The 26,872-nt window shown below is 42.5% G+C and overlaps 2 protein-coding genes across 3 annotated transcripts in view; one reads left to right on the top strand and one right to left on the bottom strand.

Moving 5' to 3' along the window:
• Positions 1-10,001, top strand: part of UBASH3B (ubiquitin associated and SH3 domain containing B) — a 147,426-nt gene extending 137,425 nt beyond the window's left edge. The window contains exon 14 of the mRNA XM_073603212.1: positions 2,433-10,001. Within this exon, the coding sequence (XP_073459313.1) occupies positions 2,433-2,570 (138 nt within the window). The 3' untranslated portion in view covers positions 2,571-10,001. The remainder of the gene's footprint in view (positions 1-2,432) is intronic.
• A 12,541-nt stretch (positions 10,002-22,542) lies between these two features.
• The window catches only part of LOC141111166 (uncharacterized), a 169,961-nt gene continuing 165,631 nt past the window's right edge, over positions 22,543-26,872 (bottom strand). For both annotated transcript variants that reach the window (XM_073603210.1, XM_073603208.1), the window contains 2 exons: positions 23,063-23,134; positions 22,543-22,975 (listed from right to left, as the gene is read on the bottom strand). In XM_073603210.1, the coding sequence (XP_073459311.1) occupies positions 22,898-22,975; positions 23,063-23,134 (150 nt within the window). In that variant the 3' untranslated portion in view covers positions 22,543-22,897. The remainder of the gene's footprint in view (positions 22,976-23,062; positions 23,135-26,872) is intronic.

The following is a 26,872-nucleotide window of genomic DNA, read 5'->3' as shown; positions in this document are numbered from 1 at the left end:
AAGCAATGGGGATGTCAATCTACAGATTGTGGACAGGTGCAAAAAAATGTATTTTATTGTGTCAGAAATTAAACACCAAAAAAAAAGCAGACGCCCCCTTGTGGACACTTGTGTACACATCAGTAACTTAAAGCGGAGTTCCACCCAAAAATGGAACTTCCGCTTTAAGGGAAGGTGACCCCCTGATATGCCACATTTGGCATGTCATTTTTTTTGGGGGGAGCGGAAACCCTCTTTTTAGAAGGATCCAGCTCCCACTTCCTCCTGATGCACCCGTGGAACCGGAAGGAAGTTCACCTCTCCCCCCCCCCCTCCCTCTCAGCAATCATCTGGGACACGTCACAGGTCCCAGATGATTGCCCGGCCAGTCACATGTACAGTGTGTGCCTGGCTGTGAAGCCACAGCTGGGTGCCCACAGTGACAATGCCGGCGCCGCAGAAAGGAGGGGGAGACGAGCGGGGCTTCGTTCGCCCGCATCGCTGGACCCTGGGACAGGTAAGTGTCCGATTTATTAAAAGTCAGCAGCTGCAGTATTTGTAGCTGCTGACTTTTAATTTTTTTTTTATTTGAACTCCGCTTTAAAGTGTTACTAATACCAGTAATATGAAAATAGTTCAAAAGCCCCCCCCCCCCCCCCACAGTGCCCACAGCTTCTAAATCTTCTTTTTACATTAACCACTTCAATACAGGGCATTTTTACCCCCTTGCTGCCCAGGCCAATTTTCAGTTTTCAGCGTTGTAACATTTTGAATTACAATTGTGCGGTCATGCAAAACTGTACCCAAATGAAATAGAGCTTTCTTTTGGTGGTATTTGATCACCTCTGCGGGTTTTATTTTTTGCGTTATAAATAAAAGAAGAGCGTCAAGTTTGAAAAAAAACACAATACTTTTTACTTTTTGCTATAATAAATATACCAATTTAAAAAATAAAAATTTTCCTTAGTTTAGGCTGATATGTATTCTTCTACATATTTTTGGTAAAAAAAAAAAAAAAAAATGCATTAAGCGTATATTGATTAAAAGTTATAGCGCCTACAAAATAGGGGATAGATTTATGGTGTTTTATTATTATTTTTTTTACTAGTAATGACGGCGATCTGCGATTTTTATCGTGACTGTGACATTGTGGCGGACATATCGGACACTTTTGACACTATTTTGGGACCACTGACAGTTATACAGCGATCAGAGCTATAAATATGCACAGAGAACTGTATAAATGTCACGGGCAGGGAAGGCGTTAACACTAGGGGGTGATCAAGGGGTTAAATGTGTTACCTAGGGAGTGATTCTAACTGTATTGGGAGGGGACTGACTAGGGGAGTAGACCCATCCGTGTTCCTATATACTAGGAACACACAATCTGTCTCCTCTCCCGACAGAATGTAAATCTGTGTGATTACACACACAGATCTACGGTCCTGCTCTCTAACAAATGATCGCAGGCACGAGCATCGGCTCCTCAGTGACGCGCCAGGAAGCTGAGGATGTCATATGATGCCCACCGAGGATGGGAGATCCCATCTGCGGACGTCATATGGCAATGGGCAGGTAGGGAAGTGGTTAAAATACTGCCACTATATACCTTTTTGGATGATCTGTATACCACGGTTACATGATAAACTGCACAGTTTCTCCAGTGCCGAGAGTTCAGGAAGGCAGAGATTTTCACTTCAGCCTGTATACACGCCCACATGTGTGATGTCAATATCATGTGACCTGGCTGGCTCTGAGGACAAGAAACTGTTCTCTCCAGCATAAAAGACACAACTGAGCATGTGCAGGTCGTCTACTCTGCCGGCTTTGCCCAGATAGACAGTGCAGGAGGGGAGGATCTGTTCTTACAGGATAAAACCGCCTTTTTACATAATGCAGAGGATTAACCCCTTAATTTCCACAGTGAGTATAACAAGCATGCTTTACTGCATATACAGACTGATTTTTACTGTTGTGGGTTTAGTAACACTTTAATATTCCAATGGACTGTAATGCTACAGAATGCGGTAGAGTCCAAGGAGGGGGTGCGACAAGGCTGCTGTTAAAAATCGTGGGGCCCCATACAGCCTACCTGACAGGGCTCCCCCGCCCCCTTTTTTTCCCCTAGTCCCTTTCTCTGCAGCCTCAGCTGCACTTTGAGGCTCCCTGTTTATTTATAAATCGAAGCATAGAAAACACAATTTACTATGCTTCAGTGGTGAATGGACACAGTGTGTGATCAGTGCCAATTGCTCACTGTGTTCATTCAGGAAAGGAAGTCCTGCCCCTCTGAGGCTTAGGGGCCCATTTATACTAGTCCTGGGTCAGATGGGTATGAGGACCCTATTCATAAATTGTTATTACACCAGGTTTTTTTGGCGTGCACCATATATTTTACACTTGCTTCTCATCCATTGGTGAGGTTCTCATCTGTATCCTATCCTCATTTTCAGATTCCATATTTGGGTTTCTGCTGTTGTGAAGAGCTGGGGGAGTCGAGCCTGTGGCAGCTGACGGACCCCCCCATTCTCCCGCTCACTCATGGGCCCACCGGTGGATTTAACTGGAGAGAGACTTTACTGCAGGAGTGATCTCCAGTTCATGGACCAAACTGTTCCTCCGATCCAAACTGTAGAACGTTTTCGTTTCTGGATGCAAAATGGCAGCAAGGTGCCGCACGGCTGCCCCGCCTATACCAATGTAATCTATGTTTTGCCTATCTATATATAGATATATATCTATATATATATATCTTTATGTGAAGACTAGCTATTTTTGTTGAGGATCTATATTTACTGGTTCAAAGTGATATATCTGTATAGTAAACCAATGTCTTCTGGCGCAGAGTTGGAAGCGTTATAGCGCAGGATTCCGCTAGCAGCGACTTTATCCTCGCCGTCTTCAGGTCAGTGTGTATGTAGCTTTAGTCCTGTCCGCAGGGGGGCATCCTGGCATTGAGCTGAAATTAAGCTTTAGTCTTCCTGGATAATAATTTATCAATATTTATTACTGACGGTTGGGTCTCGTTGGGCATTGGTTTTTCCATATTGGTCCAAGTGCCATGATCCACCGCAAATGGGAGTCAGTAGCTGACATCTCCTGGTTACAGTGCTGATCCTCTGGATTCGGTAGTGTCTAAGAACATCGGGGTCCTCGATTGCTGCATGTGCCTGGTCAGTGATGTAAAAAGTCAGAGGATCAGCAGAGCAGGGAACTGGAATTTTCCATAAGAGGTCAACAATAGCCCTGTATTTCAGCTAAGGTTTCCTCTATTGGTTGGTGCATGTTTCATTCCATATTCGTTGGTCTCATTCACCCAGAGTGTCAGTACTTTGTGTTTTAGAGTGATGTCTCTTGTTATATTAAATTTTTTTTTTTCCTGAATATTGGGCAACTGCAGCCAAATGGCTAAATGCACTGATGGAGTCAGATCAATGCTGTGCTATGTGAAAGTGACAACACTTTAAAATCTGCAGTGCTAAGACTCGGGGCCACTGCCCTGCCTCCTAACTTGTAGTACAAGAGAACATCATGGCACTGGTAATGTACATTCTGAGTCCTTCCCCCAAGGCTCCATCAGGTACCTCCCAGTCCATCAGGTTACAGAGTGGGTTTGAATTACCAAGCAGCTTTTTATGTCTCTCTGAGACTCGGGTGGTAAGGTTTCTCATACTACTTTTTGTCTCAGTCCTTCCCACGTGGCGATTTGGAAGCTGTCACTTTCTCACAGCTGTGTCACTGTCCCTCCCACAAGGCCATACTGACACCGTCACCCTTCTTTAATACCTGTCTCTCTGCCCTTCCTCCAAGGCCATACTGCAGGTGTCACCCTCACAACTGTCTCTGCCCCTCCGGCGTGTCACTGCCGCTCCACCAGGGCCATACTGAACATGTCATTGTCACTCCCACAAGGCCATGTTAGCAGCACCCCCCTCTAACTGATGTCTCTTTACCCTTCCTCCAAGGCCACAGTGGAGACATCACCCTCACAGCTGTCTCTGCCCCTCCCACAGAGCAATAGTAAACGTGTCAATGCCCCTCCCACAAGGCCATACGGACAGTGCCACCCTCTAACAGGTGTCTCTTTACCCTTCCTCCAAGGCCATACTGGAGACCTCATCCTCACAGCTATCGCTGCCCCTCCTGCAAAGCCATAGTGAATGGATCACTGCCTTCCCTCAAGGCCACACTGACAGTGACACCCTCTAACTGCTGTTGTTCTGTGCCTTTTATAAGGCCATACTGCAGGGATTATCCATCTCACCAATCCTCTCCCAGAAGGGTGTCACTTTCTCATGGCTGTGTCACTGCCCCTCCCACAAAGCCAGTAGGCGGGTGACATTTCCTCCATGTTCCCCTCCTCAATAGGCACCAAGTGTGGGTTACATAGGAGGCCTACCCCGAGGTGGGTACTTCCGGGCTATGGTAGACACTTAAATAGGGTTACTGCCTTACACATGGGGTACCTTTTGCTTGAACAGGTGACTGAACTTTAGTTAACTCCCTCAATGTTGATATACACCACCACGGTCCCTGATCCAATTTAGAGGGACATGCAAAGCCAATGCCCTCTCCACTTGTCCAGCATATCTCTGCTACCTCCCTCTCAGTAACAGTATGCCCAGTATGGAATGGGGCCCCGCCGTGTGCCTAGCACAGGCTCCATGCATGCACTCACTTAACTCTTTTTCTTCTGTACCTTTGTACAGGCTGGGGACCTCTGCGGTGCTGATCTGCTCCCGTTGCAATGGGAGATGGATGTACCCATGGAGAAAGTGCCGAACTACTCCTCCTGCAAGAGGCTATCCCACCTGCCACATGTACACACTTACGACAGTCTGCTTGTGAAACCATTGTTATTTTTGGTAAGCACTTGCCGTTTGCTGTACCGCATTAATTCTTGTACTACAGTCTTCATACCCCAATGTGTTTACCTGACCCGAGCTGTAGACTATGTGCGCAGATTACTTGCATTACACCCTTTGAGTAACTTCAGCTCAGACTTTCAAAGACTTTACTGGAAACTTGTAGCATTTATAACAAAGTGCACAGACTCTTCCTAACATCCCTAATCCCTAACGCAGGCTTGATTGCTGCCCTAGCATACCTGCACAGGATAAAGTCCATTATGGCAGAGCTCCAGATCTGGGGTCCTTGGGCGTTTTGCAGATCTTCGAGGTCCCGTACTCTGTAGAGGCTCTTTATTCATGGGTGCTCCGACATCGGCAGTAGGCTGTGTGGATGGACTCCAATAAAGACAACATGTCTACATCTCTCCTTCCACTCTCTGGATCGGACCCCTGTCCTTTTTTTTTTTTTTTTTTTTTTTTTTTTTTTTTTTTTTTTTTATAAAGCACATGATCAGTGGGTCCGACCCAAGAAAGCCTCAAGAAGGAGCCGGAAACATTTAAACAATAACCCTCCCGGCTGGGGCAGCCTAAAACTCCACCTGCCTACATACTGATGGTGCCAGCCTCTAATAGTTTTGTCTTCCACTCCCACAAGGCCATGCTTAACGTGTCACCTTCCCATAGCTGCATCTCGGCCCCTCCCAAAGACCACATTAAAGGTGTCCCCCTTTCATGGCTGTGTACCTTCTAAAGGCCATTCTGACGGTGCCACCGTCTTTAACAGCTATCTCTCCGTCTCTCCTCCAAGGCCATACTGCAAGAGTCACCCCCTCACAGCGGTCTCTGACCCTCCCTTACCGAAGGTATCAGTTTTTTACAACTGTGTCTCTGCCCCTCCCACGGGACTGAATGTGTCTCACAGTCACACTCACATTTTGGAGAGGGTGACACCCTTTTTAGGCTGTTTAATGCTTGTGTTATTTGGGCAGAACTGGAACTTGTGGAGTTGTGATGGGTAGCTTCTGTCGTTGGAATCCCCCAGTTTTTAGAAGTCGGGAGGCTATTTAGCTTACCAGCAGCTACACAGCACTGACCTATCCCTTTTGAATGGAGTTAACCTTTAAGTTGCTTTATAGCACCATAGGCAGTTGATAAAAACCCATGCATTACATATATACATTGCAATCTAACTATGCAGTCCAAAACACTTCCACATCACAGGACTTTTGTATAAAAATGATCTGCAGGTCCAGCTTTTTGGTCTCCAGCCTTTACTAGCAAACTGCTTCAGTCTGGTTGGCAAGAGGCACAGAAGCCCTTCAGCAGTTTTTTTATAATATCCTGGAAATTGCAGTGCTTCCCAGTGCAGCCTATACACGAAACCCATGAGCTGTGTTTTGGGTTTAAACCAAATAATTGAACTTCGAAAATGCATTTAGATTAAAAGAACAAATCAGAAAAATTCTTCTAATGTTCAGCCATTAAACTGACTTCTGATTGGTTGCTATGGGTCACTTACTGCATTGGCATTGTTTTACTAGATACGGGCAAATGTCTGTTTTGGATGAACATTGTAGTTATTCCCTGTCTGATCACTCAGGCCATGCGGTACAGATAAATGTATTATAATTATTTATCAGCTACTGAGAATTAATCTTCATTGGCCGAAAAGCGCGGAGTACCGGTGCTCCTATGTAGCGCGTGCCGTTGTTTTTTGAGCATGCTGTCATGAAATTGGCGATATTCAGGATGACGTAGATCTGGACGATGGGTCACAGGGAAAATGTCTGGCCAGTGATTGTCCACAGTGGTTAGCCATTTACATAACAAGCTCAGAGATGTGAGCCCACATCTCCATGGATATTATAGCCCCCCCTTCCTCCTGAATCAGGACCACCACTTTTTTTTTCTCCTTATGTTGATTTTTGCATATTTAAAGGCAGCTCTCCATCAATATTCTCTGCTGTACTGTTGCTGGATCTACATCACCCTGAATTCCATCACTGTTACATTGTAACAATAATAAGGGCCCCGTCACACTTGTCCATTAGTGCGCAGGTAGCAGTTCTGTGCAGCAGTATTTTATTGCATTACACAGCTCTTCTTTTTTTTTTAACTTTATGTGAAGTGCACAATGGGACAGAGCAGAGCATGCAGGGCCACCCAGAAGGCAGAGAAACACTGGTCTGAACATGACACACAGAGAACTATACTTTTCTGTGTGTCATTGCAGTTACCTGCATTTATCCACAAGGAAAAACACAGGTGGTTGCACCTTAACATGGTAACAGTTGTGGGCAACCCCACCTAATGTTAATTTCTATTTTGTGTTCGGAGTGAGACAAGCTTGGGACCCCCAGAAGGGTCTTTATTGCTGTGTTGAGCCCAGTGCAGGAGGGTCTCTTGCCATGGCTCCTGGCCTTCCCATGTATTTCTGAGTTATCCATTACAGGGCAGGTGATGCCATAATTATTTGCGCCCTCTAGTGGATACCTAGCAGCATAAGGAGCAAATGACAACAGTAGCTAGCCTGAAAAGCCACCATTTGGAGGTGGTCACTCAATTAGGGACTAACCTCTGCTCCACCTGATCAATTTTGGGTGGAGGTGCCTATTTACATATTTAACTGGAACCCGGTGCATTACAACAGGATATTTTATTGTAACAGTATGTTAAATATGATGACAAAAATATTGTAACCTCTTCTTTTGTTATATCTATTATGTCCTCTGTATCGGTCTGTGCTTTTTTAGCAAAGTTTTTCTATCCTCCGGTAGAGGGTGATTACATTGTCCAGAATAGAACCACGTGTAGCGGGCAATAGAAATAAACCTCTTCACCTAATTATATAAAGGCATTGCTGGAAAGCACAGAGGGATGCTAGAAAAACGCTTAGGGGAGGGGTTTGAAATCCTCCATGACCGGAACAGCAGTTCTGCCATTTGTGATGTTAGCCTTTGTTATATGTCAGGATAATTTTGCACATGTTACATGTACGTCAGCATCCCCCAATGGATGAAAAGCGCTCTGCCGATCTTGGCTTGCTGGGCCTTGTAGTTCCGCTGCGGCCGGCAATGCTCTATAGCTTGTGACTTCTACGATTGCACTGTATCACAGTATTATGCTACATAGAGATATTTATATTTACGTTGTGAAGAGAATGAAAGAAAAAAAAAAAAAAAAGTTTATTTAAGAAGTGACAATCAAACCAAAAAAAAAAAAATTTGCAGGCGATTTTTTTTTTTTTTTTTCATGTAAGGTCTGAAATCATTTAAAGAGCACTTATCACCCCCATGCAGAGTGGAGGCGGACCTTAAGTATGTCAGCTCTATGGCTTGCCTGGGTGACTGCGCTTTTAAGGCGATAATAAGGCGGCTATTATTTGGTAGCTGGTGCAATCATTAAAGGGGAGCTCCACTAACAGGTAATACATTTATTGGCTTGTGTGCACCTCCCCCGCATATTTTCTGTATACATTCCTTTACTTTTTTTGCTTTTTCTCTGTCCTCTCCAAAATTGTCAGGTCTATCCTGAGCGGCAGCACTCCTCCCCCATTCCAGCAGACCACGCCCACTTTTCTTGCACAGACCCCATAAATCATCTTCAATACCACAATACTGTCCATACATACTGATAAAGGGTCAATCAAAATGATCTGTCAATTAGGAATAAGTATTCAGCAAAAAAATAATAATAATTTGACCATTTTTTTTTTTTTTTTTGGGCGTTTTAGTTTAGATTGACTCGGTGCAACCAGGTATCAAGAGATAAACATTCTTTTGTTGATTCAATTATTATAACAAGTGATCATGATATTGTGTGTATGCCCGGCCTTATATTTGGGTCTGAACAGTCAAATGCTATATTTCTGACAAACCAATAACCTGTAGTTGTCTTTTGGCGGAGCACCCCTTTAATTGTACTGTGAACAGCAATACATGGGTTTCTGTTTTTTTTTTTTTTTTTATTATTGCCAAACCATTCAAAAACTTTAAAACAATGCGAACAGAACATCGACAATTTGCGCAAATTGGATGAATTCATATAAAATGAATATTGTGTTTGAATGTATGTGCCACCTATCCTGGCAGATGTATAGAAGATATTTGTTTGGTAAACAAACTTTTATAGTGGGGCAAAAATGACTGAAATTGATAATGCTAAATAAATAAATTGCTAATGTTTGAAAACAATTACTATTCACAAATTTTTATTGCATACAGTCATTTTTGGTCCCTTTGGTTAGTATTGGAATTTGTTGACTTGTAGTCCTCCCATGCCAAAAAACTGTCCCATGTACTGCCAGTGTTAAGACGAACGCACACACTACAATCTGATTGTATGATCTGCTAAATATAGATTGCATGGTGGTACAAATAAATAAATATCCTATCATCAAAATGTAAGAGACCATTGAAAAGGGGGGAAAAAAAAGAGAGATTGTAAGTAGGGATGAATGCAGTGATGTCGGCCTAAAGTGGTTTTAGCTTTCACTAAAAACGTCAGAGAAATTAGCCATATTTTTGGTTGGGTGACATTTGCTAAAAATATTATATAATTTATTACCTTGTCCCTTTGCCAAGTGTTTGTGCCTTTTACTTCTTTTTTTGTGTAATATACCGGTAATTTAAAGCAGCAGTATGTAATCATGCATTTGCTTTTTCCCTTTTTTTGACAAACCATAAAATAGACAAAAAAAAAAGAATTATATTGTTGTGTAATTGATTGGTTATTTTTTTTTTTTTTTTTTACACAAAGGGAACAAAAAAAAATTAGGTAACAGTAGACAAAAAAAAATTAGATTTTTCCCAGTTTTATTCTTTATTTTATGAAAAAAAAAACCCACAAATTGTGGATTGTACAATCAGACTGTAAGGTTTGTGGTCGGCTTTTGATTCCAGTGAGCGGGAAGCAGACGGAGAGCAGAAATTTGGTGTTGCATGGCTCAGCTGCTTCCTGTTTGGCCACCAACAAACGCCGTCCTGTCGCCGCACTTTTTTTTTTTTTTTTTCCCCCCCATCTGCTCGTTGGGGGGCAATTGTAGCATCAATGGGGGAAATTCTCACACTGGATTGTGACATCTGTATATTGTCTGTACAATGTATGAATTTCTGATGTGAATGACCGATACCACTGAACGGGGAAGGGGCGATTAAACTGTTCATTTCTCAGGCCCAGACTCCATTATTTTAATTGCATTATTTCAGTGTTGTCTGTCGGTTCCAGGCACGGTGGATTTGATTTAAATCACTAATAAAAAGGCTTGTTTTAAATCATAATATTTAAAGAGCAACTGTCATCTCTGTCCTGTAGCAGCTCCTCCTCTGACCCGCTGTTGACTCACCGACAGTCCCATTCACTTTAATGGGACGGCTGGTGATGCGGCAGTGACACAACAAGGTGAGGGACGTAGCGGCAGCAGGTGAGTGGATGCCCGCTAACAGGCGCTGCCATGATGGATCGGAAAGAACTCTTTAAATGTAAGGACTCATTCTTGCTGGTAGTTAGGAAACCCTCATTTTGTTTGCAAATATTAAAGATTCTATTAAGCTGTCAGGTTAGTAAAACAGCGATATCAGAACCGATTCAATCATACAGTTTGTAGTGTACATAGATTTGCAAAACAATGGGATAAAGGAATATTCCTGATTTTTGTTTTATCTCATGGTTACTGTAAAATTGTGTGAATTCATCAATGCAGTGCATGTTATCTCAGGTGCAGAGCTTGGATTCATTGAATGAGTTTACTAAAAATGTAAATATTTCAGAATATACAGCCTCATGCTACACAACCACGCTCCATTTCATGCTGAATAAATGAAACTATTAATGTATCCTAAATAGAAAACCATCTTTAGCTAGATTACTCCAAAAGCATTTTATTAAAACACATTTGATAAAAATAAAAAAAATTAAAAATCATTGATTTAAAAAAAAAAAAATAATTTTTTACCACCCTGGTTCCAGGAAATGCTGTTTTGTGGTTGAAAGGCTGCCACCCTAATCCATTGGTTTAGGAGCAGGATTTACAACGTTCCTGGCTTTGCTCAGTAAGGAAGTAAGAATTGGGAAGATGGTAGACATGTGCATTTCGTTCCGAAATAATATTCAGATTTTTTTTTTCGTTATTCGGAGATTCTGATATATCCGAATACCTGAATTACAATATAAACAAATTTTACCGAATGCTCCGAATAACATAACGAAATTCATCCAAATTTCGGAAATTCGAATTGAATTTTACATTATACTCCAGTCAAATTCTGACTACACATATTGCTGTGTTATTAGAGTAGCATTTCGAAATTAATGCTGTTTTTGTTAAGCCAAAGGTGATTTAACCACTTCCGGACCGCCCACCGCCGTTATACGTTGGCTGTTTAAAGAGGAGTATCATTGTTATGGCAGCAGCTAGCTGCCATAACCCCAGTGTCCTCTTCTTCAGTGAGCGGTCCGGTTTAAGATAAAAGTGGTCTCTGTGGCGGACCATGTTCCGGTGCCCTCCGCCGCTTTCCGGAGCCATCGGCAGCGGTGGAGGCAATCGGTTCCTTCTTGTGGTCTGACATGGAGACGAGTGAGGGGATGATGGCCCCCACCCGTCTCCATATCATTGCAGGGCGGAAGCGACGTCAAAATGTCACTTCCGCCCATAGCTCTTAAAGGGCCATTTAAAAAAAAATTTTTTAAAGACTTTTTTTTTTTTTTTTTTGTATTGCATTTTAGTGTAAATATGAGATCGGAGGTCTTTTTGACCCCAGATCTCATATTTAAGAGGTCCTGTCATGCTTTTTTCTATTACAAGGGATGTTTACATCCCTTGTAATAGGAATAAAAGTGACAATTTAAAAAAAAAAAAAAAAAAAAAACAGTGTAAAAAAATTTAAAAAAAAAAAAAAAGAAAAAGGTAAAATAAATAATAAAAAAAAAAATTTAAACACACCCCATCCAGACGAGCTCACGTGCAGAAGCAAACGCATACGTGACTAGCACCCGTATATGTAAACGGTGTTCAAACCACACATGTAAGGAATCGCTGCGATCAGCAGAACGAGAGCAATAATTCTAGCCCTAGACCTCCTCTGTAACTTAAAACATGAACAAGAATTTTTTAAACGTCGCCTATGGAGATTTTTAAGGGTAAAAGTTTGTCGCCATTCCACGAGCGAGTGCAGTTTTGAAGTGTGACATGTTGGGTATCAATTTACTTGGCGTAACATTATCTTTCACAATATAAAATAAAACTGGGCTAACTTTACTGTGATCTTATTTTTTAATTCAAAAATTATAATTTTTTGTAAAAAAGTGCGCTTGTAAGACCGCTGCGCAAATACGGTGTGACAGAAACTATTGCAATGACCGCCATTTTATTCTCTAGGGTGTTAGAAAAAAAATGTATAATGTTTGGGGGTTCTAAGTGATTTTCTAGCAAAAAAAACTGTTTTTAACCTGTAAACAACAAATCTCAAAAAGAGGCTCGGTCCTTAAGTGGTTAAAGAATCATTGTAATCATTTGATGAAGATTTTTCTTTTGTTTGTTCACTTTGCTGCATTCAAATTCGAAAACAATATAACATTTTCGTTTTGACCAATTCGAAACTGAATCGAAAAAATCTGTAAATTCAAAGAACATTCGAAAATTCCGAATACAAATTGAACAAATTAACTGAATTGAACTAAACAAAATAACTAGATTATCAATCAAACCAAACGAAATTAAAAGAAACACATTTTTTTTCGTCATGCACATGTCTAGAAGATGGCCTGACAACGATGGCTCCCATAATGAATTTTTAATATAAATATATATAAGATATATATACATATATAATTGTTATTGCTTGTGCCTTGTCGATGCGCATATTTATTATATATATATATATATATATATATATATATATATATATATATAATGTTAACATTAGACCCCCCCCCAGCAGCAACAACAGATCTCCCAGCAGCCAGCATCAATAGATCCTCCAGCAGCCAATAAAAATAGACCTCTCCCTTAACTATAGATCCCTTCCAGCAACATAAGACCCCCCAGCAACAATAGACCCTCACACAAAATCAGATCCCCACCAGTGACAATAGATCCCCCAGCAGCCAACATCAATAGACCCTCCAGCACACCCCATGCTATTACATACATTCAGTGCTGGAGGTGCCGGAACTGCGTTCCCCCACGTTCCCGCTGAAAAAAAGCCCTGTAAATTTTATATATATATATATATATATATATATATATATATATATATATATATATATATATATATATATATATATATATAATAGAATCTTTGTCATGCAAAATGAGCACCAGGAGAGTATTTTAGATAAACTTCAACTTTTTATGTGCCGCTAACAATCAGTAGCCATATGGAAAAATTTGATTTGTGATCATACAATGCTTTTTTTTTTTTTTTTCCTACTCACAAAAATGTTATTTTTTTTCTAAAATTAGAAACCAGTTCTGTGCCCTCTTTTATGTAACAGTGGTGTTTTCTTTTGTTTTTTAGACGTACATAAGTTGTAACTAAAAAGGAAAAAAAAATCTCACACACTGCCACAGGATGTACATACACTTAAAATAAACAATTCAAGCTGCTGCACGCACCCACAATGTGTTACCACATCAGCAGAAATAATGTATAAAAGAAATAGTGCTGTGCTGCTAATATGTACATATACTAGTTAAGAGACCCCACATATATGTAAATATATGCAATACCCAAAACAAAGTGTCCAAAAAAATGTATCGAAAAATTGTAAATGATGTAAAATTATGTAAACACCCGCCAGCCCACCAAACACATAGTAAATACTCAAGTGATAAAGTGAATAATAATTAAGTAATAACTATTAACAAAGTTCTTATCAAGTAAATTCAGCAGATGACCAATATAAAAACAACTCACACTGATAATAGTAAATCAGGTGTAGTTAGTACCCCATGCTGACTGCTGTGTGTGTGACAAAGTCATTGAGCCTTTATGAGGTTTTTATTGCAGTCTGGAAATTCAGGACTGAACACACTTTGCTGCTGCGGTGTGTTGTCACAGCATTCAAAACACACCTAACCCAACGCACTAAAGCAATGCAGCACCTATGGATTGGAGAGCACAGTAATGCACTACTGTCCGTTGTACACTGCATTGCCAAAAATAGTGCAGGTCTACTTTTTTTTTTTTTTTTTGCATTGTCAGCTTATTAAATGGACTACTTTAATGCAACACACATTATTACGTTAAAAATTGATAATTGTATAGGAGTACACATTTTTATTTCTGTTCACATAAAATATGTATAAACATTTTGTTTTTTTCTGTGATTCTATAAATATTTTATGTGAACAGAAATTAAAAGTCTGATATTTTTATACAATTTATTTTTCTGAAGTTGCTTTGAATATAAAAAAATTAAATGTATAAAAAGGGCAAACTTTTATTTATGCTCGCATAAAATATATATAAATATTTGTTTTTTCATGGAGATTTATAAATATTTAATTTGAACAAAAATAAAGTCTGTTTTTAAACAGTTTATTTTGTCAAACATATCTTGAATAAAAAACAAAAAAACAAAATTAATTGTTTAAAAAAAGACAGATTTTATTTTTTAACAGATAACAGACTTTTATTTTTACATAAAGTATAGACAAATTTTCATGGGATTTTATAAATATTTACTATGAACAGACATAAAAAGTCTTATATTTTTTATACAATATATTTTAAGTTACTTTGAATATAAAAACAAAATTAATTGTATGAAATGTATCGACTTATTAAAGTTCACAAAATATTTTTTTTCTAATTTTATAAATGTTTTATGTGAAAAGAAATAAGTCTGATATTTATTTATATTTTGTTTTGTTTAGCTCCCTTTAAAAAATCTGGTACCATTAAATTTCCAAATTTAGCGGAATATGGTTGTGATAGTGTACAAATACTGATGTGGTACCTGGAATTAAAGGACTGATTTTGCAAAAAATAAATGCACCCCTAATAAGAAATATGCATTTATGATTTTTTTAAAATAGGAGTCTAGAGAGCATTGCAACCCTGATCATCAGTGAATTGTCAGTGCAATGCTCTGGCTCCTGCAGTCCATCTTTCAGTCATGGAGCTGGCAGAAAGTATCAATTGCCTACAAGTGTGGGGATGTCCCTGCACCTGTGCTCCAATGAGAATTAGGAGTTCCTCTGCTGCGGTGGAAGATGGGTCTTGTAGTCTCTACAGATCTCTGTGAATGAGGAGGCTGTCCAGCCTAAGAGCTGAGATGGTGGCCAACTGCAGTAAATTCTACCATCAACCAGAGCACGGCCACCCAGAATCCACTTACCTCTCGGCCGAGATGAACAGGAAGCTTCAGGACGAGATTGTCGCCTTTCCCGTGACACAACTACACAAGGAACTGGCTTCAGGTAGGGACCTGCTACATTCTGTGTCTTCAAATGATTATTATTTTTTTTTATAATAGTTTATTAAAGGCCATAATGGGTTAGATTTACCCGCCCTCCCTTCTAATGGGCTGCCAACCCCTCCCTGCATTTCTCATACAGGTGTCGCGGGGACAGGAAGTGAGGACAAATCTCCCTATTGGAGTCAGACAAAAATAAAGCTTGATACAAATGTTTAATTCACCCCCCACCCCCATAATACTATCCAAAACAAAATGAATAAATTTGGCTGGAGTTACATAGTTAGCCAGGTTGAAAAAAGACACAAGTTCATCTAGTAAAACCTAAAAATAAAAACCCATATACACAATCCTTCACCCACAGTTGATCCAGAGGAAGGCAAAAAACCCCAGTAAAGCATGATCCAATTTGCTACAGCAGGGGAAAAAATTCCTTCCTGATCCCCCAAGAGGCAATCAGATTTTCCCTGGATCAACTTTACCAATAAATGTCAGTACCCAGTTATATTATGTACATTTAGGAAACAATTCAGACCCTTTTTAAAGCAATCTACTGAGCTGGGGGGAGTCTATTCCAAATTTTCACAGCTCTTACTGTGAAGAAACCTTTCCATATTTGGAGATGAAATCTTTTTTCCTCTAGACGTAAAGAGTGGATCACATATATTTGTACATGGTGATCATATCCCCCCTCATCTCCTCTTCTCAAGAGAGAATAAATCCACTTCCTCTAATCTTTCCTCATAGCTGAGCTCCTCCATGCCTCTTATCAGTTTGGTTGCCCTTCTCTGCACTTTCTCCAGTTCCCCGATATCCTTTTTGAGAACTGGTGCCCAAAACTGAACTGCATATTCCAGATGAGGCCTTACTAATGATTTGTACAGGGGCAAAATGATGTCTCTATCTCTCTGGAGTCCATGCCTCTCAATACAAGAAAGGACTCCCTTTGGAAACCGCAGCTTGGCATTGCATGTTATTATTGAGCTTATGATCTACCAAAACCCCCAGATCCTTCTCCACTACAGACTCCCCCAGTTGTACTCCCCCTAGTATGTATGATGCATATTCTTAGCCCCCAAGTGCATAACGTTACATTTATCAACATTAAACCTCATTTGCCACTTAGTTGCCCAATTAGACAGAGCATTGAGGTCGGCTTGTAAATTGGAGACATCCTGTAAGGACGTTATTCCACTGCATAGCTTGGTGTCATCTGCAAAGACAGAAATGTTACTTTTAATCCCCTACTCTATATCATTTATAAAGATATTAACCACTTCAGCCCCGAAAGAATTTACCCCCTTCCTAACCATAGCAATTTTTGCGATACGGCACTGCGTTGCTTTAACTGACAATTGCGCGGTCGTGCGACGTTGTACCCAAACAAAATCGGCATCTTTTTTTCCCCACAAATAGAGCTTTCTTTTCGTGGTATTTGATCACCTCTGTGGTTTTTATTTTTTGCAATATAAACAAAAAAAATCGACAATTTTGAAAAAAACGCATTATTTTTTACTTTTGCTATAATAAATATCCCCCAAAAATATTTAAAAAAACAATTTTTTCCTCAGTTTAGGCAGATATGTACATATCTTCTACATATTTTTTGTAAAAAAACAAAATCGCAATAAGCGTATATTGATTGGTTTGCGCAAAAGTTATAGCGTCTACAAAATAGGGGATAGATTTATAGCATTTTTATTATTATTTTTCTTTTACTAGTAATGGCGGCGATCTGTGATTTTTATCGTGACTGCGAGATTATGGCGGACACATTTTTGACACATTTTTGGAACCATTGGCATTAATACAGTGATCAGGGTGATTAAAAATGCATTGATTACTGTATAAATGTCACTGGCAGTGAAGGGGTTAACACTAGGGGGCGATTGAGGGGTTAACAGTGTTTCCTGGGAGGTGATTCTAACTGAAGGGGGAGGGGACTAACTACAGGAACTGACGGATCGTGATTCCTAGCTAACAGGAACACAAGATCTGTCACTCCTGTCAGAACAGAACAGGGAAGTGTGTGTTTACACACACTCGTCCCTGTTCTGTGTCTCCTGGTCATGATTGCTCGTGGCCGGTGGTCATCGCGACCGACGGACACGAGCATCGGCACTCTTGCTGTGCAGCGGGCGCATCTGCTATCCGGACCCTGCAAGATCACGTACAGTAACGTGATTTCGCGCAGGGGAGCCAGCCTGCCGCAGTAAAACTGTGGCGGCTGGTCCGGAAGCGGTTAAAGAGTAAGGGTCCCAGCACTGAACCTTGGGGTACACCACTGATAACCTTAGACCATTCAGAGTAGGAATCATTAACCACTACTCTCTGAATTCTGTCTTTTAACCAGTTTTCTATCCATTTACAAACTGATCTTTCCAGGCCTGTAGATTTTACCTTACACATTAGGTGTGGGGAACTGTGTCAAACGCTTTTGCAAAATCCAAGTATACCACGTCCACAGCCACCCCTCTCTCCAAGGTTTTACTTGCCTCCTCATAAAAAGAAATCAGGTTTGTCTGACAACTTCTGTCTTTCACAAATCCATGCTGTCTGTTGCTTCCCGACCGGCTCACGCAGATATACTGCGGCAGAAGGGCACGTACAGGCAGATTAACGTACCTGTACGTTGCCCTTTAAGAGGCAGCTTGAGGGCGCTGCACGCTGCCAGGAGCTCTGTGACCATGGGTCTCCTGGACTCGATGTCCACGGGGATACCCACGATCGTCTCACGGAGAGGAAGAACGGGGAGATGCTAATGTAAACAAGCATCTCCCCATTCTGCCTAGTGACACTCACTGATCACCGCTCCCTGTAATCGGGAGCGGTGATCAGTGTTGTCACACACAGCCCCTCCTCCCACAGTTAGAATCACTCCCTAGGACAAACTTAACCCCTACACTGCCCCCTAGTAGTTAACCCCTTCACTGCCAATCACATTTACACAGTAATCAATGCATTTTTAATCGCACTGATCGCTGTATAAATGTGAATGGCCCCAAAATCGCGCCAAAATTGTCCGACGTGTCCACCATAATGTCCCAGTCATGATAAAAAAAAAAAAAAAGCTGATCGCTGCCATTTTTTAGTAAAAAAAATTATCATTAAAAATGCCATAAAACTATCCCCTATTTTGTAGATGCTATAACTTTTCGCTATAACTTTTGCGCAAACCAACCAATAAACACTTATTTTTTTACCAAAAATATGTAGAAGAATACGTATCGGCGTAAACTGAGGAAAAACATTTTTTTTATATATATTTTTTGGGGGTATTTATTATAGCAAAAAATAATGCTTTTTTTTCAAAATTGTAGCTATTTTTTTGTTTATAGCGCAAAAAACAAAAACCGCAGAGGTGATCAAACACCACCAAAAAAAACCAAAAGAAAGCTCTATTTGTGGGAAAAAAAGGACGTCCGTTTTGTTTGGGAGCCACGTCGCACGACCGTGCAATTGTCAGTTAAAGCGACGCAGTGCCGAATCGCAAAAAGTGGTCTGGTCTTTGGCCAGCCAAATGGTCCGGGGCTTAAGTGGTTAAAATATTTTTTCCAGCAAGAACCCGTCTATGTGGTCTTTTAGTAAACTCTTCAGTATCTTCCCAACTATAGAAGTTAAACTAACAGGTCTATAGTTTCTTGGTAAAGACGTTGTTCCCTTTTTAAATATGCGCACCGCATTGGCCTTACGCCAATCCAGTGGTACTATTCCCATCATTAACAAGTCCCTAAATATTAGAAACAATGGCTTTGAAATTACAGAGCTAAATTCTTTTAGGATCCGTGGGTGGATGCCATCAGGTCCAGGCGCTTTGTCCACCTTTATTCTGTCTAAATATTTCTGGATCATATCACTTTTGAGCCACCCCCATTATGGACATGAGCTCCCCCATGCTCCTTTGTATACACAGAGCTAAAGAAAGTATTTAATAAATTCGCCTTCTCTTTGTCCCCAGTCACCCACTCTAGATTATTTTGTAAAGGGCCTACATGCTCAGACCTGACCTTTTTACTAATAATATGGGGAACTGGAGAAAGTGCAGAGAAGGGCAACCAAACTGATAAGAGGCATGGAGGAGCTCAGCTATGAGGAACGATTAGAGGAACTGAATTTATTCTCTCTGGAGAAGAGGAGAATAAGGGGGGATATGATCAACATGTACAAATACATAAGGGGTCAGGGGCGGATCCAGAGTCTAGTCTCGGGAGGGGCACTGCCAGAAAATATGTTTTTTTGGGGCAATTTGTCGGGGAAACGGTTGGTGTTGGCGCTTCAATCATCCCGGCACCATGGTTGTCATGATGTCAGGATGATTGAAGCGCATTATTACTATTATTACATTGTTAAAAAAAATAAAATAGTTCAACTCACCATAATGCAGAATCAGTGGGAGCCCTGAGCATGTCACTTGCCACCATCGCCTGTCACCAGATGCAGATTGTCACTTGCCACGTCACCTGCCACATGTGGATTGTCACTTGCCACACGTTGTGGATTGTCACTTGCCACATCCCCTGCCACACGTGGATTGTCACTTGTAAGGTCACCTGCCACACGTTGCGGATTGTCACTTGCCACGTCACCTGCCACAGGGTGCGGATTGTCACTTGCCACGTCACCTGCCACACGTCATGGATTGTCACTTGCCACGTCACCTGCCACACATTGTGCATTGTCACTTGCCACGTCACCTGTCACCAGATGCAGATCATCGCTTGCCAAGTCGCCTGTCACCAGATGCAGATTGTCACTTGCCACGTCACCTGCCAGCGGTTACGGATTGTCACTTCCCACGTCGCCTAACATGTTGCGGATTGTCACTTGCTGTGTCACTTTACTGTATCCCAGAGTCAGGCAGCAGATTATCAGTCAGGCAGCAGAGAGATGATGTCATCTCTCTGCTTCCCGCAGCTGCCTGCACAGTGAAGGTGGAACTGTACTGCAGGGATTCAGGGAGGACGCCAGGCAGTGAGAGATGTCATCTCTCTGCTCCCCCGCCCGCCGGCTCCCTGATTGGCCAGCCGTCTGCTCACCCACGAGCCGCCCAGCTGTTCGCCTGCTCTCTCACCTACCGAGCCACCTGACAGCCTGCGGAGCCACCCGCTCTCTAACCCGCCGAGCCGCCCCGGGAAGCCGCCCGCTCTCTCACCCGTGGAGCCATCCCCGGAGCCGCTCGGGAAGCCGGACGCTCTCTCACCTGCATTCTCGGGGGGGGGGGGGGGGGGGGGGCAATTGCCACGTTGACCCCCCCCCCTGGATCTGCCCCTGGTGTCCATCTAGGGAACTTGGTGTTGAGTTATTCACTTTAAGGTCATCACAGAGGACAAGGGGCCACTCTTTACATCTAGAGGAAAAAAGATTTCATCTCCAAATATGGAAAGGTTTCTTCACAGTAAGAGCTGTGAAAATGTGGAACAGACTCCCTCCAGAGGTGGTTGTGGCCAGCTCAGTAGATTGCTTTAAAAAAGGCCTGGATACTTTCCTAAATGCACGTAATATAACTGGGTACTGACATTTATAGGTAAAGTTGGTCCAGGGAAAATACGATTGCCGCTCGGGGGACAAGGGAGGAATTTTTTTCCCCTGCTGTAAGCAAATTGGATCATGCTTTGCTGTTTTTTTTGCCTTCCTCTGGATCAACTGTGGGTATAGGTTTGTGTATATGGGATTGTATTATTATTACTTTTATGACTTTTTTCAACCTGTCTAACTATGTGACCTATTTGAAGAATTTTTTGGGGTTTGTCCTACTATCTTTTGCAATCTGATGTTAGTTTTGAATTTTTGCGTCCTTGATTTCTTTTTTATATATTCTGTTATATTCTTTGTAATATTTAAATGATGATAGTGTTCCTTTATTTTTAACATTTTTAAAAGCTTTTTTTTATTATTTATAGCCAGAACCAGAATATAATATTTTTTCCCAAAACCTGCCAAGCTCTCCAGTTGGCAATTACAAGGTGTGGGACAAACCACATAAAATGGGAGGTGCTTACACCAATCAGCTTTTATTCATAGCATGTAAACCTTTTTTCCCTAAATAAAAAAAATTATGTTGCTGTAATTGGTCAAAATGTGGAATTGGGCTTTAATCTATTTGTCGCCTACATAAAGTCTAAAGTGACCCTAATTTATATCTTTATTCTTCAAAAATAATCCATACACACCCACTACTTATTAACCTTGTAATCTATTTTTCAATAGTTTCTTACTTTTTTCTGCCTTGTAACATCATCTGCGAGCAATCAACCCCTTCTTTTACCTCTCACTTTTGTTTGTTAGAAATGAGCAGGGCATATTAGTCGTGGTTATGTTGAAAGGTATTTCACCTTTTCATTTTTTTCATCCTGAGACAGGATACCAAAATGTAATGAACATATATTTTGGTTTATATACAATTTAAAATATAAACTAGAATATATATTAGGTTTTGGATAATCTAGGGAATGGTTTGAACCCTTGTTGTACTATCTTCAGCAGATTGCTCCTTATTTCCTGTCCTGGGGACACAACAGAAAGTGAAAAGAAATCCCTCTTTGCCAAGTAAGCTCTTTAAGGGCTCTTTCAGACTTGTAGTGCCCTCTGAAGAGCAATCTGTGTTCAGAGGGCATTTAGGAGATCGTCTAATGTCTGTGAACACTTTGGGGTCTAATTGTAAAACATTTGCTCTGCGAATGCATTAAGCATTCATGCAGCAATCACGAATAGCCGCTGTAATGTGAATATTATTATTATACAGGATTTATATAGAGCCAACAGTTTGCGCAGTGCTTAACAAAGTGATATAAAATAGTTACTTCCTATGACGTCAGCTCCATCTAGTTGCCATAATTTGGTACTGTCCTGAAATACCTCTATTGGGAAATTTTTGCATTATGGCCACTAGATGGTACCAATGACCATAGGACATGTACTTATGCCCCATTGTTGGTTTCCGTGGCAGAAATAATGCCTCAAGGGCCAAAAAAAAGAAAGCAAAGGGCGGCATCTGGCCCCACGGCCACAGTTTGGAGACCGCTGCTGTAAAGCATGGATGGAGGAATCGGTTTGGTGTGTATGGATCTGTATGTGTATGGCCAACTTTAATACCCCCTGAAGTCCTGCACATGGTGCCCAAAGCTGCCGATTCCCGAAATGCCCCCCCACCTTTTCCTCTATTTCTTTAGTAAATTGGCTTTGCCATGTTCTGTAGTGCATGTACCGCTTAGTGTTCGGATGACCTAAAAGACAAATATGTTCCAAGTCCACGTTGTAGATTCTGCCTTACTGCTCAAAAATAACAATGAACAGATTCTGATAGAATTGTCTGTCTTTATTGCTCCATAACAATCAATCTCTTAGCTGTCCCAATAAATTAAGACTAAAAGGCTGAATTCCCTAAGCTATAAAACATGTTATCCACCATAACAAAAGCTACTTTCCATTTTTATAGCAAATACTAATCCTAAAGAGCAGAAAAAAAAAAAAAAAAAAAAAAAACACTTGCAGCATAACATTCACATGGACCTGAGGCATCGGTGAGGTATGGAGCACTATGTGCCTCACCTACATCATTGGTTTTTCTCCATCTCATTGGCTGAATCATTCTTTCCTCCAAGTGGCGTCTTCTTTTGTATACTTTAATTTTCTCTTTCTAATGGTTCGCCTTATACACCTCCGGGGCAGTAAGGGGATAGCTGGCAGAATACAAAGCCCGCCTCTTGGTAGGATTTCTTAAGTTCAACCTTAACACAAGAGGAAGAATAAATGGTTCATCTGCAAAAATTGCAACATTCATTGAAAGCTCAAGTGTAATATGCCGACAAACTCACCAGTTTTTTGGCATCAAAGCATAGACCAATAACGGCGCCACCACTGCCCGGGAGCTTCACCGCGCATCCGTGCTGAAAAGAAAAATTAAAAAAAAAAAAAAAAATTCTTAAAAAAAAAAAAACCTGACTCCCATACAACTAACAATCGACAAATTGATATCCCAAAACTCAGAAAAGTGCCCCCAGAACACAAAAGTCACAATACATGACGAACTGCGTCGGTCTATGGAGAACACACGTCTCTGTGTACAAATTGTAAAGGCAGAGCAAAAGTGTGCCACCATTAATCTAATTAAAATGATGTGTACAATGCTATTAATGTGGGACTAATTGGCAGGCCAAGAGGTAAGTAAAGGAGGTGGCCACCCTGAGCACTTCAGCAGGAGAAAAAAGGGCCCATCTATGCTGAACTAGATAATCGCTAATAAGCGCGGGGGGGGGGTCTTTTCCACTTCGGCCTTGTTCTGGCACTGACCAGAGACAAGTGTGTAGCTCTTGAGTTGTGACTTCACTTGCTGCATGCTTGTTCTGGGTCAGCGACTCAGCATTAAAAACTGGACATCAAGGCAGCTAGGAGGCCCAAGAGGGCAACCAGCCTACTTTTCTCACTACGGGTTTTCCTAAAATATTTCCAGTCAACAAATAATTCCTTTCAACAACGTTCCCAGAAGATTATATGTGCATTTATCATATTTTATTCAAGTTATTGATCTGTAAAAATCCTCCTTTGTGTAGACATCGAAAAGCCCCAAAACTGGCTGCCACCATCTGACACTCCATAGTATTCCCTTTTACTCCTCCCTCCAGGCAGCTACATAAAAAAATGTATGTAGGGAGGTGTGGAGGAGCTGGGCCAGCACAGAGAATAATTAGACACTCCTAAGAAGAGGAGAAAGCTGTGACGTGCAAGGGCGAGGAAGGAGGGGGAGGATTGTGCTAGGGAATTGACTATTCCTGGAGTAATCAGATTTTCTAGCAGGTTTGAAGACAAATTGCAAGTAAATAAAAAAACATTAATGGAAATTAAAAAAAAAAAACTGCAAGGAAGCCTTTAAAATACTTAACTTTTCTGGGCTTTTACCTTCAATTTTCTTAAAGAGGAACTAAACCCTCCTATCGTCCTCAGCCAAGGAAGCAGCCATCTTAGCCTCTGTTTGATCAGCAACTACCATGGTGCTGCACATGTGATCAGTTATGACACCAGTCATTTTTGGCTGACAGTTTGGTTGAGAGCTCAAGCAAATGACACAGTTAGGCCCCTTTCACACCGATACATTTTTTCCCCGCGTTTTTACTCTACAAGAAAAATGTTTCCCTTTAAATCCTGTGGGACTTTTAACACCACTGTGCTGTGGGCACGGTGCGTTTTGAAAAGTCATGCATGCTGCATCTTTGGTGCAGTGTTGAACACTGCAACGAAAAAGCAGCTCCCTATTGAAACTAATGGAAATTGTGGTAAGAACGAGCTGCGTTTTGCGTTTTTTGTGCGCTGTTGAGTCACGTGTCCATTTTTCACAGGTGCAGGCAGCCCAGAAACACACAGGAAACGCATATGAAACACAGCAAAATCACGGTAAAAACGCATATGCTACAGAGCAGTGTAAAAGGGCCCTTAGCATTCCTGCCACTTGCCGGCAATGTAACTTTTTTTTCAAACCGTTAAATCAATGGCTTTAGTTCTGCTTTAATTTGTTGACAGGGTCTTTTAGGCTTCTTTCACACTGAGGCGCTTTACAGGCGATACAGCACTAAAAATAGCGCCTGTAAAGAGCCTCTCCTGTCTCTCCAGGGTGAAAGCCCGAGTGCCTTCACACTGGAGCGGTGCGCTTGCAGCAGGGCCGTCTTTAACGCAGGGCAAAAGGGGCAGTTGCCCTGGGCCCTGTCATTGCTGTGGGGCCCAAAGCAGCTGCCACTTAAGCCCTGCGCTGCCCGCAGTTTTTGCGGAGTAGCGGGGGGAGCCGATCCCCCCTGCTCTCCCAAACGGCTACATTAATTATACAGGAGAGCGGGACAGCTGCGGGCTTCATGTGTTTGAGCCCGCTCGTCCCGCTTCTCCCTCTGTCAGGAGCTGCGCACCAGAGTCAATGACAGCGCGAGAGCGGCACTCTGTGTTCCTCCCGCCCCCACCCCCGCCTGGCAGACCTGTGTAGCACACAGCCGAGTGAAGTTTTCTTTCTGTGTGCTGGGTCTGATGGGCGGAGACTGTGTTGCACCGCCGTGTGACCAGGTAAGAAAGAACAACGTGGAGAGAAGGGGCAGGGGATCCATATGTGCAGACTGCAGAGAATTGCTGGCACAGAGGTGGACATGGGGGGGGGGGGGTACAGAAGTGTGGGGTGGACATGGGGGGTACATAGATGGACATGGGGGGTACAGAGGTGGAAGGGGTACAGAGATGGACATGGGGGGTACAGAGGTGGAAGGGGTACAGAGATGGACATGGGGGGTACAGAGGTGGAAGGGGTACAGAGATGGACATGGGGGGTACAGAGGTGGAAGGGGTACAGAGATGGACATGGGGGGGTACAGAGGTGGAAGGGGTACAGAGGTGGACATGAGGGGTACAGAGGTGGACATGGGGGGTACAGAGGTGAACACAGGTGGATGGGGGAACAGAGGTGGTGGGGGGATACAGAGGTGAACATAGGTGGACGGGGGTACAAAGATGGACATGGGGGGGGGATACAGAGATGAACCCAGAGGTGGACGGGAGTACAAAGGTGGACATGGGGATGTACAGAGGTGGACGGGGGGGGGGGGGGGAGACAGAGGTGGAAGGGGTACAGAGATGGACATGGGGGGTACAGAGGTGGAAGGGGTACAGAGGTGGACATGGGGGGGGGGGTACAGAGATTAACATGGGGGGTACAGAGGTGGAAGGGGTACAAAGGTGGACATGGGGGGTACAGAGGTGAACACAGGTGGATGGGGGAACAGAGGTGGTGGGGGGATACAGAGGTGAACATAGGTGGACGGGGGTACAAAGATGGACATGGGGGGGGATACAGAGATGAACCCAGAGGTGGACGGGAGTACAAAGGTGGACATGGGGATGTACAGAGGTGGACGGGGGGGGGGGGGGGGGACAGAGGTGGAAGGGGTACAGAGATGGACATGGGGGGTACAGAGGTGGAAGGGGTACAGAGGTGGACAGGGGGGGGGGGTACAGAGATTAACATGGGGGTACAGAGGTGGAAGGGGTACAAAGGTGGACATGGGGGGTACAGAGGTGAACACAGGGGGGGTGGGGAGGGGGAACAGAGGTGGTGAGGGGGTACAGAGGTGGACATGAGGGGGTAGAGAGGTGAACATAGGTGGACGGGGGGTACAAAGATGGACATGGGGGGCTACAGAGGTGGACATGGGGGGGGGATACAGAGATGAACCCAGAGGTGGACGGGAGTACAAAGGTGGACATGGGGATGTACAGAGGTGGACGGGGGGGGGCGGGGTACAGAGGTGGACAGAAGGGTATAGAGATGAACGTGGATGGGGGATGCAGAGGTGGGATGGGGGGATACAGAAGTGAGCTGTGGAGGGGGTTACAGAGGTGAACACAGGTGGACGAGGGGTACAAAGGTGGACATGGGGGGTACAGAGGTGGAGGGGGGTTACAGAGATGAACCCAGAGGTGGACAGGGGTACAAAGGTGGACATGGGGATGTAAAGGCAGGGGGATGGGGGGGTACAGAAGTGGACGAAGGATATAGAGATGAACATGGATGGGGGGATAAAGAGGTGGATGGGATACAGAAGTGAGCTGTGGATGAGGGGTACTACAGAGGTGGATGGGGGGTACAAAGGTGGACA

Source organism: Aquarana catesbeiana, linkage group LG10 (genome assembly GCF_042186555.1).
Source record: "Aquarana catesbeiana isolate 2022-GZ linkage group LG10, ASM4218655v1, whole genome shotgun sequence".
In the NCBI taxonomy this organism is placed as follows: domain Eukaryota; kingdom Metazoa; phylum Chordata; class Amphibia; order Anura; family Ranidae; genus Aquarana; species Aquarana catesbeiana.
Note: the sequence above shows the minus strand (reverse complement) of the source record. Positions and strands in the feature narration are given on the sequence as shown.